Here is a 17,500-nt window from a genome sequence, read left to right as displayed (position 1 = left end):
TCTGAACATAGCCGGGATAAGAAGTACCCGGTCTGGACTTTCTGGCCCAGATCAAAACGTCTGCTGCAGCTGGCTGCAAAGATCGTTCGTCTCCAACAACACACACGCATTTGTGCACCCTGAAAAATATGTAATCTAATTGAAAATAATTAAAAAGTAGCTGCCCATCCAAGCCATCAGTGGGATATAAACCTGTGAAATAACAAGAAGACTCATACCTGCAGGGCTGTGGCAAACGGACTGGAGCTGATCCTCAGACGCATGCATCATCAACGGGATGAGATGGGACCATTATCTGAGTGGTGGTAATTGAAACAATAATGGACATGTTAACAGCTTGCAAAATAGCATTGATCCATCATCTAAGATGAGACCCTTCTGTGCATTAATACCATAACTAAATATTGCTCTCGGTCATAGCTAGGTCTACTTGGCTAATTGAAAAAGAAATGAGCAAGGAGAGGCTTTTGTGAGCTGTGGAAGAGTGATCCTCCCACCTTCCCTCTGCAGGGCTCTGAAACCCTCCCACAGCCTTGGATTTCTGGGGAAAGAGAAGCCAAAGACATGGCACAGTTTTTGGCGGAAGTGTGGAATTGGAATTCAATTCCTGTATATACGTACAAATGTAGACGAGTAAGCCAGAGGGAGTCAGATCGATGGGAATCTAACAGCCTTCGCTCCCGTGCAGCTCAGGAGCATCCTCAGCAGGCTACGTCTTTGTCTCAACCCCGTCTACACCTTTCCTCCGCTCCGACCGTCTGCTGGGCAATCTGATCTTTACACGTTTTCCTCCACCTGGCGCACTGCTTTGCCGATGTCCAACTTTCACCCGGTCGAAGTGGCACTGAGCTGCGGCCGGCCTATAGACTGAGCGCTGCTGCGCCGGATGAACACATGGAAAATGAGATCACTGACCTACAGCAAAGGTTAGACTTCAGTAAGCATGAGCAGTCAGATGATGGCTGGTGAGAGGGTCGAAGGTTTCATAAACTACTGCTGGCCATAAGCCTGTTGTTTTACTTCTCTGCTAGCAACGTCATGTGGATATCCATGCATCGGTGTGTGTGTGTGTGTGTGTGTGTGTGTGTGTGTGTGTGTGTGTGTGTATTGTGATGTGTCGGAAGATGCAGGACTCATTGTGGCTAGCTGTGTTAAGCTGAAATGCTGTTATTGATTACACACAAAGGTTGAGGTGGAAACGCAATAGAAAAAGAATGGTAATGGCCCAGCTCCAGGTGTGTGTGTGTGTGTGTGTGTGTGTGTGTGTGTGTGTGTGTGTCTGTGTGTGAGAGAGAGAGAGAGAGAGAGAGAGAGAGAGAGAGAGAGAGAGAGAGAGAGAGATCACTACTGTGTAATTGTGAGCCACAGCTGTGCTGTCCGTCAGCCTCTGGTTGTCCACAGGGGGAGAGGGGGTTGGGGGGACAAAGAGGGAAATACCAGAGTGAGGCAGAGAGCAGAGACGGAGACCGTGGTGGTGTAACACATAAATTGCACTGTGCTATTTTGAAGTACTGGTATTTTACTTGAGTGTTTCCATTTTCAGACTCATCGCATCGACTGCGTATCATTTCAGAGGGAGATCACGTCTGCTTCTTGATTCTGGATGTATGTATGGTGTAGAACAGTGACAGAAAATGTGGGCATTGGAAAAACACGACGCAGGCGTTAAAACTGTTTATTTTTGTATTCTTTGCATTCTGACGTGTTTTTCAGTTAAAATGCTGTCTATTGTGTCATCTTTTCTTCCACTTTCAACTCTTCATCACTGTTTGGCCGTGGAGCGAGGGGGATTTAAACGGAGCGGGCAAGGAGAGCGTGATTTACATATAATCTGCATACTGAGGAGAGAGCCTCAATCTTCTGAAGCCACATTTCACTCCAAAGCCTTTGGCATCAGGGTTAGCGAGCGTATGATTCCTGGGATTGTTTTAATCCACTGAGGAGATGTGGAGTCACAACATGTATATGAAAGTTCAAATATGAAATTTTGAAAATGTCTTTTGATGTGACTTTCACGTCACAATAACTTACAGTGAACTACTTTATATGGTATTACAGAAATTCATCTGCTTCTCAGACGGTTTCATCATAGTAGTGATCTTTGGTGATGTCACGAATGCGTAATATAATTACACTATACTTATTACTATAATTATTGTTTGCTAGGCTATATAAAATGTTAGACGTGATTCTTCTTTTTGTAACTGCATTCATAAACGCGTATAGAAATCCAAACCGCAGTTAAGTTAGGTCTGTTTCCCTCGGCCATTGTTTTTAACACAGAGCCTAACGTTAGCTGTAATAGTGGACATTAGCTAACGTTAGCTGTAATAGTGGACATTAGCTAACGTTAGCTGTAATAGTGGACATTAGCTAACGTTAGCTGTAATAGTGGATATTAGCTAACGTTAGCGGACATTAGCTAACGTTAGCTGTATTAGTGGACATTAGCTAACGTTAGCTGTATTAGTGGACATTAGCTAACGTTAGCTGTAATACTTAAAGGCAAACAGCTGATCTCATGGAGGACATTACCGCGTCCTAACTGTGCGGTCGTGTTGTGGGACCAGGAGAGTGACCGTATGGAGATCCTGCTCCCCTCAAACATACGACAAAACAGTGACAGAGAGTCGAAACTGAACAAAGAATCAGTATCAGAGAAAAGAAGTGATTCTGAGAAAAGACATGAAGAGAGAAATCAGACGATAACAGCACTAGACTGTATTTCAATCAACACATGCATACTGGTACATACATGACATCTGACCAGCGGGCTCAGCATATTACTATGTTTACTTCCACCACTGGTCATACTAGACTAAGTCCTCGCTCCCTCGCTCCCTCGCTGTGTCTGTCCTTGTCACATGTAGTTATGGAGGAACACTTATTCTCTTTCTTCGTGTGTGTGCATCTCCACGTGTGTGTGTCTGCATGTGTACAAACAATACCCACAGAAAAGGCAACATGCATTCTGCTAGGATATTCTCTTTCACACTGTCTCGCTGCCTTTCCTTTGCAGACACCTGTGGTTTGGAGAACACACACACACACACACACCTGGTGTCTCCCACCTCTCTGCCAGAGTGTGAGTCTCTTTATGAGAGGCCTGCCTGGCGCCCAACTGTGAGGCCCTTTTAATTAGAGCCCTGCTGTTAAGCACAGGCCTCCCCTCGTGGCCTCATTCACTCCTCTCCACCTCCTCACACCTACACACCCTCTGCCACACACTCCTCTCCCTGTCTTTGTTCTTATGGTTCACACATAGCATCCACATATATCTAGATAGTATTTACTTTACATCATCCATGTAAAATGTACATTGTGTTGAAGTAAACTTAGCTGTAAACTAAAGGTATGACTGTACTGTGATGACACACACCAATGCTGCTGTTAATATTGACATTTCTTACCAAATGTATTAAAAAACGTCATTTCGTGGGTTGAACATGTCTCTCCACACCGTCTACTGTTCTCAGCCCTGATCTTGCAAGGCGTGCGCTGAGATAGAGTCGACTGTTTGGGACTAATCTACGTCATGAAAAGAAAGAATGTTAATGCGCTCTAATCAGACCCCCTCTGTCACCACACAGCATACAACCACAGCACAGGCCTGGTCTCTTCCTCCTGTGGACTTGAATCTAAGCCATCAGCACATCACAAAAGCTGGTGAATCGGTGTTAACGGCCGATCGTCTGGTGATAGCGATGTGCTTTCCTACGCTGTGACAGCGGTGTGTAGATGAAGCAGTAAGTTGCTTAATTGTGCTCATATAGCAGCTGGCTAGTTAGCTAGCTGAATGTTGGTTCTTATTCCACCGTGCTCTCAACTTCTACCAGCTAAAAAGAAGAACAAATTAATTGTTTTCAAGCTGAACAGCAAGTTTTTTAAAAGTGATTTTTGTTTCATATTTCTCATTGATTCCCTAGGGGAAACATCTTTGTTTTATCAAGCTTTGATATAAATGAGGAAAGAAGAAGATGTGCTCGGTCTTACACTGATATGGAGCTCTGAGGTTGGAGGGTTATCAGTGAGTGTGGTTGGTGATATGAAAGAATGACAACACATGCTCTCATTACAGCCTCAGCGTGTAACGTCTGCACAAAGTATTCCTGGCACTCGAGCTGTTCCATCGCACTCGTAACCTTCATTCTTCCGTTTCCTTTTTCAAACAAGGCCAAACACCCAGAAAAGAAGAAGAACAGGACCAGGAACAGGTCTCTCTCCTTCATTGATTCTCCTCTGCATTGCCTGCTCTGATCAAACAGCTGTTGTGTTGGGGAGCCTCCTCTCTAAGCTGCTTTCCTAAGGAACTTCCACACGCAGGGGGAAGTTGATTAGAAACAATGGCAGGTCGGTTGATTCGGAATTCCGAGTTAAACTTCCCAAAGCTGCTGCGGTGTGTGTGTCACCCGGTCCCTGGCAGCAGAGGAGGATTACAACCAGGCAACACACACATGATGCTCGCTAGCCTCGCAGATCTTAAGCTGGGGTTGAAGGACAGCTGCCCTTACAGTCGCCGTCCATTACGCTCCCCAACACTAAACATCCACTCATATATTTGAAATTAGTTCGGACGAAACGCTTAAGACTGCCTGTCTTCAGCTTGATGTGCGAAGACAGGTTGTTTAGGACCGTGGGGAATGAGACATGGAGGAGTAGGAGGAGGAGGAGGAGGGGGGGAGGCTGCAGCTGTTGTTGTGCTAGTTTAGGGTTGGTCTGGTGAGGTTCAGCAGAAATCACAGCAGACCCAGAGAGACACAGCCCCTGTTGTCTTAAGAAAAGGAGGACGGACGGACAGAGAGAGACACAGACAGACAGACGGACCTTTTTCTCTGCCACTGTCCTTGTCTTCCTTCACCCTCAGTGTCTCTCAGTGTCTCTCATTGTCTCTCAGTGTCCCTCAGTGTCTCTCATTGTCCCTTAGTGTCTCTTAGTGTCCCTCAGCATCTCTCATTGTCTCTCAGTGTCCCTCATTTTCTCTCATTGTCTCTCAGTGTCTCTCATTGTCTCTCAGTGTCCCTCAGTGTCTCTCATTGTCCCTTAGTGTCTCTTAATGTCCCTCAGCATCTCTTAGTGTCTCTCAGCGTCTCTCAGTGTCCCTCAGTGTCTCTCAGTGCTCCCTGTCTGGGTCTGTATCGACCCTCCCTCCCCCTCAGAGGACAGACAGCTCTCTCCTGCTATCGGGTCCTTTTCCTTGTGTTCACAGAGCGGGAGTTTTTTTATTATGATTGTTTTTAAAGATTTTTTTTGTCTGCCCTGGGTTGCAGATATTGCCGTAAGCAGAGAAAAAAGACAGGGAGAGGAGGAATGAAGAAGAAGAGTGAAAGTTATTTTGCTGAAGGCCGTGTGCAGAGGCAGCTCTTAACACCCTCTCCCCCTTCCTTCCTTCCCTCCCTCCCTCCCTCCCTCCCCTCTATCCCTGCTTAAACACACTTTTCCCTTTTCTCCTCTTTAAATATTGAGAATCGTTGCAAATTCCTCTGGCCTCTTCCTTTTGATGCTGCTGGCCTCCTGACGGCTCCGCATTAGAAATGCACTTGGAAGGGCTGGAACTCTCAGTATAGCAACAGCAACAATTCCCCCTTTGCTGGACCTCCTCGGTCCCCCCTGCAGGCCCCAGTAAACGGGTCTGAGCTTCGCCGGTTCCCGAGCCGCACCTCTTCTCCGACTCCCCGTGTTCTGTAGTCTGGAGGCCAGAGCTCTCCCTCTGGCCTGGCTTTGGCTGCTCATTTTCACTGTAGCAGAGGGTGGCTCTCCACGGGCCTGGCTTCTTAACCCACACCAACACACAGTTACAGCATGCAGATGAAACAGACTGTAAGAGTGACTCCTGTCACTTTATTCACACACACACACACACACACACACACACACACACACACACACACTCCCTCATTGCGTTGCCTGTTTTCTTTTATTGCTCACATGGCTGCGTTCTAGATGCTATTTCAGATTGGACTAACTAGTAGGGGGCAGACGCCTCTGTTGTGGGCAGCTCCAGAATAAAACAAGCTTTTCTTAAAGGCTGCATTCCTGATTCTGTGCTGTTTCTGTCCGCCTTTCTCTGAAAGGAAAACAGAAAATAGCTGCTGAATAAAGCCAGAGCTGTTTAAGTTGCACTGCATCGAGGCTAACAAACGGTCAAATCGCGGCTGGAGAATTCTCCCCCCGTCGCTTTCATCTGAAACAGGAGAAAGGATCCTGAGCAGAAAGCAAGTGCTGCAGACTGAGATCATAGACGTGTTACTGCTTAACAGCCCACTTTATGGGATCGGCTCTCTTTGTGCTTTAATGAGGAGGCCATGCATGGGAGGGGGGAAGAGAGAGAGAGAGAGAGAGAGAGAGAGAGAGAGAGTTGAGTCTGATTAGAGACTGAGAGAATAAAGGATGGAGTGATAGGAAGAAGTCAGACTTCATGATACTCTTCTCTCCTCTCCTCTTCTCTCCTCTCCTCTTTGTGTCAAGTGAACACTGTTTTTCTTTCTGTCATTTTATAACCTCAAGAAATAAATCCACATTTTCTCTCCAGGATATTTAGTAGTTTAGCAGTGGTGTGTGTGTGTGTGTGTGTGTGTGTGTGTGTGTGTGTGTGTGTGTGTGTGTGTGCGCACGCTTCATTCCTCTCTATATTTACTTCCCTCTGAAAAGTGTTTTGAGGCCCCAGTGCAATGCCATGAGATTGGCAGTTTGCTGTGTGCTGATAAAGTCATGATGTGTGTGTGTGTATGTGTGTGTGTGTGTGTGTGTGTGTGTGTGTGTGCGTGTGTCCGTGTGTGCGTGTGTGTGTGTTTAAGTGTGCCTGCTGCTGAAAGGGAGGAAGAAGGAAGGAGTGGAGGTTGGACACCTCAGGAATGTTTTTTCGATAACAAGTTCCCTCAGCGCTCTAGAGCTCTATTGTACAATTCTGTGTGTTTTACTGCACTGTGTGTGTGTGTGTGTGTGTGTGTGTGTGTGTGTGTGTGTGTGTCCTCGGGGGGTTTCTGCAGCTTTCTTGCCATATTGTGATTGGCCACAAGTGTGTTACTCTCTCTGACTCTGTTTTTCATTGAACACACCTGAAAAATGAAATGAACAAAATGTCATTATTGGACGTTTGGAATCTGCTGAATTTGTTCTGTTTCAGATTCTGATTTGAATACAGATCCAAACATCAGTCACACACACACACACACATTCCTACCTGTGGAGCTGACTCCAGGTCACCGCTCATCAACGCAGCGTTGTGCAACAGCAGAGCGTCACTAACTCGTACGTCCTTCGCCTCGTTAAACCTTCACTTTAAAAACACCGCTGCCGTCCAGTCCCAACTGACCACAGCGTTACAGAAAATCAACTTCGGTCCGTCCGGTGGAGTCGAAGTCAGATGGAAGGATGGCATTTGCCGACTCTGTCGGCTGCAAAGCGTTGCAGCGTTGCAGCGTGGCCACAGGGGGAGCTCTGTGAGCCTCGACACGGAGCTCAGTCTGCCATGACCCCGACTGAGCCTAAATATCTTTGTTCTTGTCACGCCGTCTGTCTGACTCTGTGTCCTCGTCCCCAGACATCGGAGATGACGAGTACGGCCAGGGGGGAGAGAACATCGGTCAACTGATCGGTGAGACTCTGGAGCTGTTTGAGCGCCACGGAGGAAGGGATGCCTTCCTAAAAAGCAAATACATGGTGCCCACCTACCAGTCCTGCATGACCAAATGAGGAGGGGGATTGTTGACTTCAGTCCTTGTGTATCTGCCTCCAGCTCTTCTCTCATCCCTTTCTTTATCCGAGCCCTAACCCTAGTCCTCTCTCCGCTGCTCCTGCCTCTCTGCTCCCTCTGCTTTTTAATGTGTACACATTCTGTTCAACACATATTAAATTCAGTGCAATTCACACGTTGTGTATCTGTGTATTTATCACTATCACTTGTTAATACAAATCCAAGCTTGACAGAGCAGATTTGCCTCATTGAAACACAGGGATTGTTCACTTTTGTATTGCTTTAGTGATTTATTTAACTCTCTGATGAGGAATCCTTGATGCACAGTGACTTTATTTCAAACAGAGGAACAGTGTAACACTTTAACGATGTATGGAAACATAGATTCCATTGATTTAAAAGTAAACTTTTGTTCTTTAGGCTATCAGACGCTCACTGCGTGATGCTCGACTGTAAAAAGTTTGTTCTTTTTGCTCCTTCGCAGAGAACAGCAGCTGTTGCAAGCTTAACTCCATGTCAGCTCCAGTAGACTCCACTGAATGGTGACACGATTTAAGGCGGAAAAAGTGTCAGGTCCACAGAAACTTCTCAAACTACTGCTGCAACATTTCTTTTTGCTTTTTACAGCCACCTTTCGAGCCCACAGGGTGTGAGCGCAGCTCAAAAGACACATTAGTTTCACTCAGATAATATGGGATATTTTGCAATCTGTGCGATTCCAGTGATGCGGGCCGGTCTTTTCTGTCCCAGTCCATAAAGTCGTTTGTCCTGCTCTACAAGTGCTTCTTCTGTCTCAGACCCAGCTGGAGATGGAGCCTGTCTAAACATGCGTAGACGCAGAGGAATGACGACCGACAGCATTCCTTCAGATAACACACTTACACACACAGTGGTAGCCATGCTTTGAACTCAATCACCCCTCTGGATCGGTGCATGCATCTCTGTGTGTTTTGTTAACATGTGTGTTCTTTGTATTGTCCATCTAGACCAGCCGGTACCTCAGTAGGCATCTTTAACCAGCTCTGTGTTTCCTCACTGTGCAGATGAAGGCGCTCTCTCCTTAAAGTCACAGTGGAAACTTCTTTCTTGACACAAAGGAAGCCCCCACACACAGACACAGACACACACACACACACACACACACACACACACAGAGAGACACACACTTGCGTATATACATATACAACCCTGCGACCCACGGGGGAAACATGGCGTAATTGATTTCTGACACTCACAAGGACACTTGCACCATCTCTTATTGTAAGTCATGTCTCCAGCAAAAGCAACTTTACAGGCCTGCGGAGGAATCTATTCTCAAGCAGAAGACAGGTTCATAATGCTCGTATTTCAACCTCAGCACATCATGAATAGAATGTTACTGAATAGCTGTTCCACGTCGCTGAACTCGGCCGTGCTGCCTGATCTGTGCAGTGAAAGAGGAAAAAGCAGTGCAGCGCTACCCTTTCTACACAAACATAATCCACCTTAATCACTGCGGCCGCATAATACAACAAATACGGAAACGTTGCAGGCACACAAACTAGTGTTAAAGGGAGGTACAATTTCACCTCGCTGAGCTGATCGAACTCCGAACAGCCTGCGGTTCTGTCGAACTGTATCAGTGACGCCCCGCTGTCCCGCTTCACCTCTCCAATCTGACTGAGCCACAGGCGAGCAGCTGGCCAGCAGAGGAGGGGGAGCTCAGAGAGGACGACGAGAACCAACGGGACAGAGTGCAACACGGCGAACGCTTGTGTTAAGCTCTTTCTCACAATGCTTCAAATATTGTTTTTCAGAACTCTCACAGCTCTCCATCTGTTCATCGTAGTGTTTTGCTTCGAGCCAATGTCATACAAGCCATAATATACAGAAACTGCCTTGAATTCACTTCACTTCTTCGCACTTAAAGGGCCAGGCAGTCTGATTGCTTTGGCTCAATTAGGTCACATCACAGGCGCCAATGGGCATTAAATGCTAGTGTCCGTTTCATCCTCCTCTGAAACCCACTGAAGCTCATTAAGAAAGGTGACAGTCTGGAGAGGAACATGGGAGGATATGGTCTCCAATCAAGAGCTTACAGTCTAAGCACACACACACACACACACACACACACACACAATAATGGCAAACAATACCCAACAACACAGAGTGAACTGTGACATGGAAGGGAATGGCGGCAACCAATGACGTTATTTGGCCAATCACAGGCATCGACGCATGACCGGTCCAGACGTAACGGCCTGAAAGCGTGACATCATGAATACCTCTGTTATCTGGTTCTGTTCTCCGGCGAGGAAAAAGAACTGAAAAACAAAGGCAGCACGGAGCAGAAAGTGTCCTGTCATCATATTCTAACCCTTCCCTTAGTCATAATGAGCAGTTGATGGTGTTGTGACTGCGGTGCTCCAACTTACACCAGGGAATGAATTGCTTCTCATTCACAGAGCACAGGTTAGAGCATCACGCTCTACTTCCCAACACAACATCGTATCTGTCGCAGATAACGCCACGCTGTTATTTTCAGGTGAGAGGATTTCAGAGTTGTTTTATTATTTTTGGTATCGATCACGTTATTCATTCTGTAACGTCTTCTGTCTATCTGCCTGTTCATGTCTCCACAGCCCGGACAAGTGAGACGAGATCACAGGTCCAGTATCACACAAGTGTTATTTGTTGTGTTTGTGTTTTTATTATATATACTCATATTCTAAGTGCTACTATATTAACTCTGAATGTATTGACACGTCAATCCAGGGAGACATTCATACATTCATACATTCAAACCAGCTGACGTCACAACTATAAAATATATAAACCATTTCACATGTTTAAACACAAACATTGTTAAAGTTACAGTGTGTGTGAATGACATCAGCTAACAGGAAGTAAACATTGAGCGATGAGACGGTGAATGAAGGGAGGTTAGGCTGACGATGTAGTTGTTGTTTTAACATTGAATCAATATAGACCTGGACATCAACACAATATGTCTCCTTTAGATCAATCTCGGCTTTGATAAACATGCTCAGGTCAGAATTCAAGGTAAAAACACATCATGTACCACGCGGTGAAGGCGTGAGTGGTGCACTCGACCCCACCCTTCACCACTGAGTGCGTAGCGTTCCTGCACACCTGCCTTGGTCCTTACATGGGTGACACAGCGTCCTCTAATCCTCCACCTGGCCTAATCCTCACTCTCCGCTGCAACTGGACTCCCAGGGTCAACCCTCGACGATGCGGGGCCTGCGGACACTCGCTCAGCTCCGGGGTTATTATTAGCCTAGCTAGCTCGGCCCCTCGCAACAGCTGCCACTGCCCTGCAGCCAGCAATAACTCCCACCGAGGAACACGTGCGAACCATTGCACTGATGGACACGAGCATTGCACCGACACGGGACAATTTATACGCAATTCATACAGCCTCACAGATCAGCCTGGCTCGCACCACCAGCTACTGCAGACATCAGGTCGAGCCGCTATCTGCGAATGAGCACTGACTTTCTGAAAGCTGGCACCACGGAGTTTGTCCTTCTGCATCTCCGTCTCACCACATCACAGTGGTGGCAGGCCAACAAAGGCTTTTGTATTGCAGTGAGCTGCACAACAAAAGCTACACTAACACGCCGATAGCGTTCTGTCGACGGAGGGGGAAAAGAGATTGAGAAAAGTACAGAAAAGACTAAGACAGAGGGAGGAAGAAAAGGACAATTATAGAGGAGGAAAGGCAGCGTGGAAGTGAGTGAGTGAGTAAACATGTTGAACAAAGAGGAAGTCAGGGAGATGCATTCGGCCTGAGACAGACCTGCAAGTCCAAGATGAATCCAGTGCAGAGAGAAATGAAGGAGAAGCAGAGACGAGATGGATGGATGAGGGAAGTGGGGTGTTGTGTCACCTGGTAGAGAGAGCTGTCTCCAGCCAGACCTGAGATTTAGGAGCAGTCAGCTGCAGAGAGAGGAACGAGAGACCAACGAAGAAGAAGAGGTGGTGGTAGGATAATCTGTTGTTCCCTCACAAGTGACAACTGGCACTTAACAATATCATCGCGCTCCCTTATCTGAACAAACAAGCTGAATGTACGACGTCTCCCCTTGTTGCAAATCTAATAATTCATCCACGTGGGTCACACGTAATGTGATCAAAGTTGGGTTGTGCGTCGCATGTTGTAATGCAACCCGCGTACAGCGGAGGATTTATTAAGCGTTCAGAACGTCTTCATCCGTCTTCCCCTTTATCACTTCCTTCCCTGTTTTCCTCCCGTCCCCTCTGTGGCTGAGCTGTCTTTCTTCTCCCACTGTTAGAGTCTCAAAAGGCAGATTGTTAGGACCAGCAATGAGAGGGATTGTGCTGTGGAAAAGAAATAAATGCCCCCCTGGGAATGATTTGTCTTGTTCTCGTCTGCCAGGCGGAGTCCACGCTCGTCCAGGGAGCTACTGAGCATGTGCTAGAAAGGACAGCACAATGGAGATTTATCTATCTGCCTCTTTATAGGCCAGGTGTCTTATTTGCAGGCTTAATTCGAGAGTGGAGGAATAATGTACACACTTTTGAAAGAGGAGCTTGTGTTCTTTTCTACCTGTGAAGTCCTCTTTAAAGGTTCTCTTAAGTGTTACTACAGTCTGCTAAAATCTCAAATCCTGATTCACTGGAAAGGTTTCTGAGCGATTCTCTTATCTGTGTGTGTGTGTGTGTGTGTGTGTGTTTAGATCCCAGACCACACCACAGGATCAATCCTTCTCTGAACAGATGTGATCAATGAGGATTCTCCCGCTCTCTCTGTCACTCTCCTTCCTCCTCCTCTCTGTTCCTCTTCCTCCTCTTCCTCCTCTTCCTCTCTTATCGCTCACAAACACTCTTTTCTTTCCCTGCTACTTGCTGGCAGGCGTGCACAAACGAGCAGGTAAACAAACGCAGGCGTCTGCGGTCGGAGCAGGAATGGATCTCCACTGTTAACGATTGGAGGGACAGACGAAGCGTCGGCTGGACTCCTCTAAGCTGCATTGACACCGGTGTGTTCTCCACGTGGGACGGAATGAAGAGGGAGGAGCGGGTGAGGCTTGTTTACCCTCGGCTCACTTTAAGTGCCCCTTACTGTAAAATGGTAACGCATGATTTGTGTGTCATTTCCGCCTGTCGATTGATGATGAGCAGCCCGGAGGCGGGACTTAGGAGGTGATGTTTTCCCATCAGAGCCCACGAACACAAGAGGCTCCAGCTGTCACCCCGTCCTCCCCCTTCCCTCTCCCACCTGTCTGGGCACCAACAGGCACTTCCATCACCAGATTGCCAAACCGCTGGAGCATCTAGACTACAATACCCAAGATGACCTTTAACAAGCTAGGGAGCGCTGAATATCTGCGGGTTCTGGGAAACATAGGAACGTGACAGATTTTCCCTCATATCGCTCCACACTGTAGCACTGCTTCAGGCGACCCTCCTCCCTGTATGGTGTGAATAGTATACGCCTCATGCCAGGTGTAATTTGAGCATAAAAAAGTCTTCTCACTTGAGCAAAACGCACTTCCTGTGTGGCGAGCACTCATCAACTAAGCAACACTTTCACAATACTTTAAAAGCTCAGACTAGGTCTAAACTAAAGTTTGAAAAAGCCGATGTGTGGAACAGGTTTGGCCCTCCTTGTAATCCCTGTAATCCCTGTAATCCAGTGGGCAGGTAGGTGTGATGCTGGACAGCGGTCTACCCGTCACACCGGCCCCTCACTCTCAGCTGTGATGTGGATGTTTCTGGTCCTGTAGAACCAGTTCTCCAACGTCTACATTTGGATCATTTTTAGGTACTTCTTCATGGTGAACGGTAGGAGAACGGCTCGATCGCCTCTCTTTTTGTTCTCTTTCTCTATCACTTCCTGCTCTCCCTGATCACTGATGTGTTGAAAGAACAATCAGTCATAATTAAGTTCTTGTTTACATATGTTTCTGTTTTGTGTTGAACGAGCATTAAACAGTGATTTGATCTCATAACTGCTTCCTGAGCTGCCGCACTGGGACTCGGATTGATCGTTGAGTTTTATGATTCCAAAGTCGTCACAATAAACAGAGATACAGTTAAATGGCAACAACTCTAATGTGTGATCATTATATTGACATACTGTAAAATGAGTGCTGGCAAAGAGGTACAGAGGCCTTCAAAGGTACTGACTTCTTACAGATGAGATCTACAACACCGCTAACGTAGAACTACGGCTCCCACCCTCGCCTTCGCTAACACAACCGTCCTCTTCATCCTTATTGTCTACAATCCTTGCTTCGGGAGATTTCAAGACGAATAAATAATGTTCAGTCACTGACAATAACGAATGCACACAAATAAGTACGGGTGCACCGGCGCATTAACAGGAGCAGGAACGGGGCATTTGTCACGTCATGCTCGTGATACGAGTTAAAATGAATTATAGGTACACTGTGTGTATGCTCTGTATGTGCTGCGGTTGCTAGAAGGACATTTATTTCTGTTGCGCTGTGCTCACACCTTCCTCGAAATGTAAATGACCCAGATTCTGCCAGCGCCCCCCCCCCCCCCTCCACAGTCCCCAAACTATAAGCCAGAAGAAGGAAAAGATGTTCTTGTTTGTATGTCTGCGTGTTATCAGAGCCCGTGGGCCTCCGGAGCTACAGCCGTTATCGCTCCACACTCACCGGCTCACACTCGCTCTCCTGCGGCTGTGGCCCCCGAGGACGGCCGCAACCGGCTACGGGGCCCCTACCGAGGGCCCCATTGTCTCCGTCTGCACACTTTCAGTTGAAAACCCAGGGCGCTCTCCAAGCTCATTGTGAGTGAGCTAACATCCTCCTTTCAAAAGGGGCTAAACGCATGTTCATTAATTATCTGGATCCTCGTTAATTGGATTAATTGTTCAATAGAAACCGTGTTATTAAAAATGACGAAAACACAAGGGCAAGGGGGAAAGGGGGGATTAATATCGTTACTGTTTACTCTGGGGCTGTCAGGAGACACACACACACACACACACACACACACACACACACACACACACACACACACACATTTAAATATGCTCTGCCTGTCTAACACCGCGTCTCTCTAACTCTGCATTTCTATTTCACACACACATCAACACACACAGAAGCCGTATGTGACCCAACTCAGAAGAATGAGCGCTAGGCGAGTTGCAAATTACCATGCACACCGCTGAGATAAGAACTAAACCCATTTTCAAAGCTCAGAATAAATGCCACATTCTTTTTGATGCAAGAAGTCTGTGACTTTTTCTGGCGCTTATATTCAAAGACTACGGGAGGGGGAAAGATATAGAAACATAAAGTCAACACCATGAACAATTTAGCTATCTCCAAGTCACATGAAAAATGTGGTTTCTCATTCCCTCTGCCTATCTGCTCACTCTTATCCACCACAATCCCGTATCAGCGATTCACTTCAAGGGATGTTTTCTCACTCCTGCTTTAAGATGGCGCGCTGATATTGCAGACCATTTGGATGACGGGACTAATATTACACGTCCTGTTTAAATGGTGGAGGTGTTTCCCCGTGGTCTCTGGGTGAAATGGTGACGGTGGTAAATACCAGAAGACCGTGGACACGGTGGTGGTGCACTTCAGGTGTTCCGCTGTTAAATCCAATCAAATGACATCATTGTCATGTCGATGTATAGCGGGCAGTTACAGACAAAAGCCCCCAGGCGACCATCATTACATCAATAACGTGTTGTATTGTACGTATACGCTGGCTGGAGGGCAGAGCAGGATCCAGGTTGTGAAGGGAACTGTATCTGTCACCCTGCTTTGATGTGGAGCCTCCTGTCGCCTGCTGCACTGACAAATGAGATTATCTGGGACCAGAAGACTGATCGAAAATCTGTTTTCGGGACATGTTGTTTTTTTTTCTCTGTGTAAGCAAGTTTACAATCTGTATACATGTTGTAAGTGGGTGGCATATGTCACTTACGTTAATGATGCATGGACATAGCTTCAGTCTAATTAAACTTGTCCCAGGACATCATCGGATCGAGTGTTCTTTCATCAATTTATTGGACGCACTGCACTAATACTGAGCGCTTGGATTTAATTTACTATTCTCTATGCTAACACAGTGGCGACACTCTGCAGCCAGAAGGTCATAGTGCAGCTGTTTGAGCATTCGTGCGCCCAGCGTGGGGACGACGTTTACAAAGACGTGAGCGGGTGAGCGGCGACTGGACAAATTGAAGGGTGGCCAAGGTCAGGGCTCAGGTTTAGTTGGGCCCCTCTCAGCCAACAGCTGTTTAAATAAAAAGCGGACCAGTCGTGGTTTATTTTCACACTAAGCAGGATGTGAGAGGAGGTAGCGTGTTTGTGTGTGTGCCATTGATCAGGGATGTTAATCTTCAGAGGATATGTAGAGAGGTCCTCCCAAGGACAGGACAATGAAAAGGCGCTATTGATTACTGGAACGTTGATCAATCGCTCCCAAGACAGATAACAACATGTACAAGTCTGGAGCAACAAAAGCTATCTTGTAAAATGTTGCACAGGATTCTCTTTTTTTCATTTCCCGGCACCCAAATGTGAAGCGTACACATGAAAACCCAAAGTCTGATTTGGTTGGTCTTGGCAAGTATACCTGTCACACACACACACACACACACACACACACACACACACACACACACACACACACACACACACACACACAGTGTGTGAAGTGGGAGATTGAACACACATTCAACCCACGTGTGACTCTTCAAACCAGATCACTAGTCCGTACCAGATTAGTCGCTGCTAAACCACAGAAATCACACTAGACCTTTGGAAATCAATGTGTCGAATGGGCCGATGTGTTCCAGTAGTCACTCGCTGGAATGTTGTTTTCACACTGAATGTGCTAAAGATCGTGTGTAACATAGAGGAGGGAGAAACGGAAGCAACATAAAACCAGTTGGAACTGGCAAAAAAAAGAAAGGTTTTGGAGCAGATATAGGAAGGGAAGAGGCTGTGAGTGTTAATACATATAAGATCAAGAGGAATCCTAACTCTGTCTCTTTAAAAGACTTACTTTGATGTCCACTGTTCCCTCTCAGTATAGTCATGGACACTTCTTTTAGTGTTTAAATGATGAGACCACTGAAGACAGTGCTGTACGATTAGTTCAGAAATAAATATATATATATATATATATATATATATATATATATATATGTATGTATACATATATAATTATTGGAGACATTTTAACTGATTCAATGTTGCTCTAAGTGAGGGCACAGAGAGAGAAAGACATACGTGCTGTTCTGTGTTGACAACACTTCAGGGGCATTGTGTGCATTCCTGCGCACTGCCCTCCATTGGCCCACACGTCTGTCCATCATTCCACAGACCCGCCCCTCTCCACCCCGCTGGCTACGATCTGAGCGCTCATTGGTTCTCCCATTAGTCCACCGAAAGCCCCACTGACCAATAGCCGCGGAGGAGGATGGGACCTTTCCGGTGGATCGGTCTCTCGCGCCCACAGTGGTGGAATCGAACGTCCCCGAGCGCACACGGCGTAGAGGAGAGTACGGCGCACGAGTCTCTGGAAGGAAGATAACGGGTTTCTTTTTTTGTCCCCTCTGCACTCGAACAACAAGAACAAACCGACCTGAGTTTTTAGGGGGTTTACTGAGTCCTCTCGTCTCGCGGAGGAGGGAAGCGACGGATTGGAGCCGCAAGTTTTTTTTTTTTCTTTTTCGTTTTTTGTTTCTCCTTTTCCCTGAAAGAGGATTCTGTTTCACGGTGTTTGTTCTCCGCTCTCGCCGCAAAGATGATGGTCGGAGAGGTCGAAGTGAAGGAGCGACCG

At 46.7% G+C, this 17,500-nt stretch overlaps 2 protein-coding genes and 1 long non-coding RNA gene across 8 annotated transcripts in view; all 3 read left to right on the top strand.

Annotated features, from left to right (window-relative positions):
• The window catches only part of LOC137884491 (parkin coregulated gene protein-like), a 97,630-nt gene extending 89,770 nt beyond the window's left edge, over positions 1 to 7,860 (top strand). The window contains exon 5 of the mRNA XM_068726272.1: positions 7,541 to 7,860. Coding sequence (XP_068582373.1) covers positions 7,541 to 7,692 — 152 coding nt within the window. The 3' untranslated portion in view covers positions 7,693 to 7,860. The remainder of the gene's footprint in view (positions 1 to 7,540) is intronic.
• Positions 7,861 to 7,942: 82 nt separating this feature from the next.
• On the top strand, positions 7,943 to 15,650 carry LOC137884492 (uncharacterized). Its single transcript, XR_011104747.1, has 3 exons — positions 7,943 to 10,217; positions 10,315 to 12,740; positions 12,842 to 15,650. It is a non-coding gene; the product is annotated as an uncharacterized lncRNA (long non-coding RNA).
• Positions 15,651 to 17,165: 1,515 nt separating this feature from the next.
• The window catches only part of qkia (QKI, KH domain containing, RNA binding a), a 64,462-nt gene continuing 64,127 nt past the window's right edge, over positions 17,166 to 17,500 (top strand). For all 6 annotated transcript variants that reach the window (XM_068726266.1, XM_068726263.1, XM_068726265.1 and 3 more), the window contains exon 1: positions 17,166 to 17,500. This exon is cut by the window's right edge and continues 109 nt beyond it. In XM_068726266.1, coding sequence (XP_068582367.1) covers positions 17,465 to 17,500 — 36 coding nt within the window. In that variant the 5' untranslated portion in view covers positions 17,166 to 17,464.

Source organism: Cebidichthys violaceus, unplaced genomic scaffold (genome assembly GCF_023349555.1).
Source record: "Cebidichthys violaceus isolate CVI_PGR_0920_01 unplaced genomic scaffold, fCebVio1.0.p SCAF_39, whole genome shotgun sequence".
Lineage (NCBI taxonomy): Eukaryota > Metazoa > Chordata > Actinopteri > Perciformes > Stichaeidae > Cebidichthys > Cebidichthys violaceus.
The sequence above is the reverse complement of the archived record's forward strand: the minus strand, read 5'-3'. Positions and strand labels throughout refer to the sequence as shown.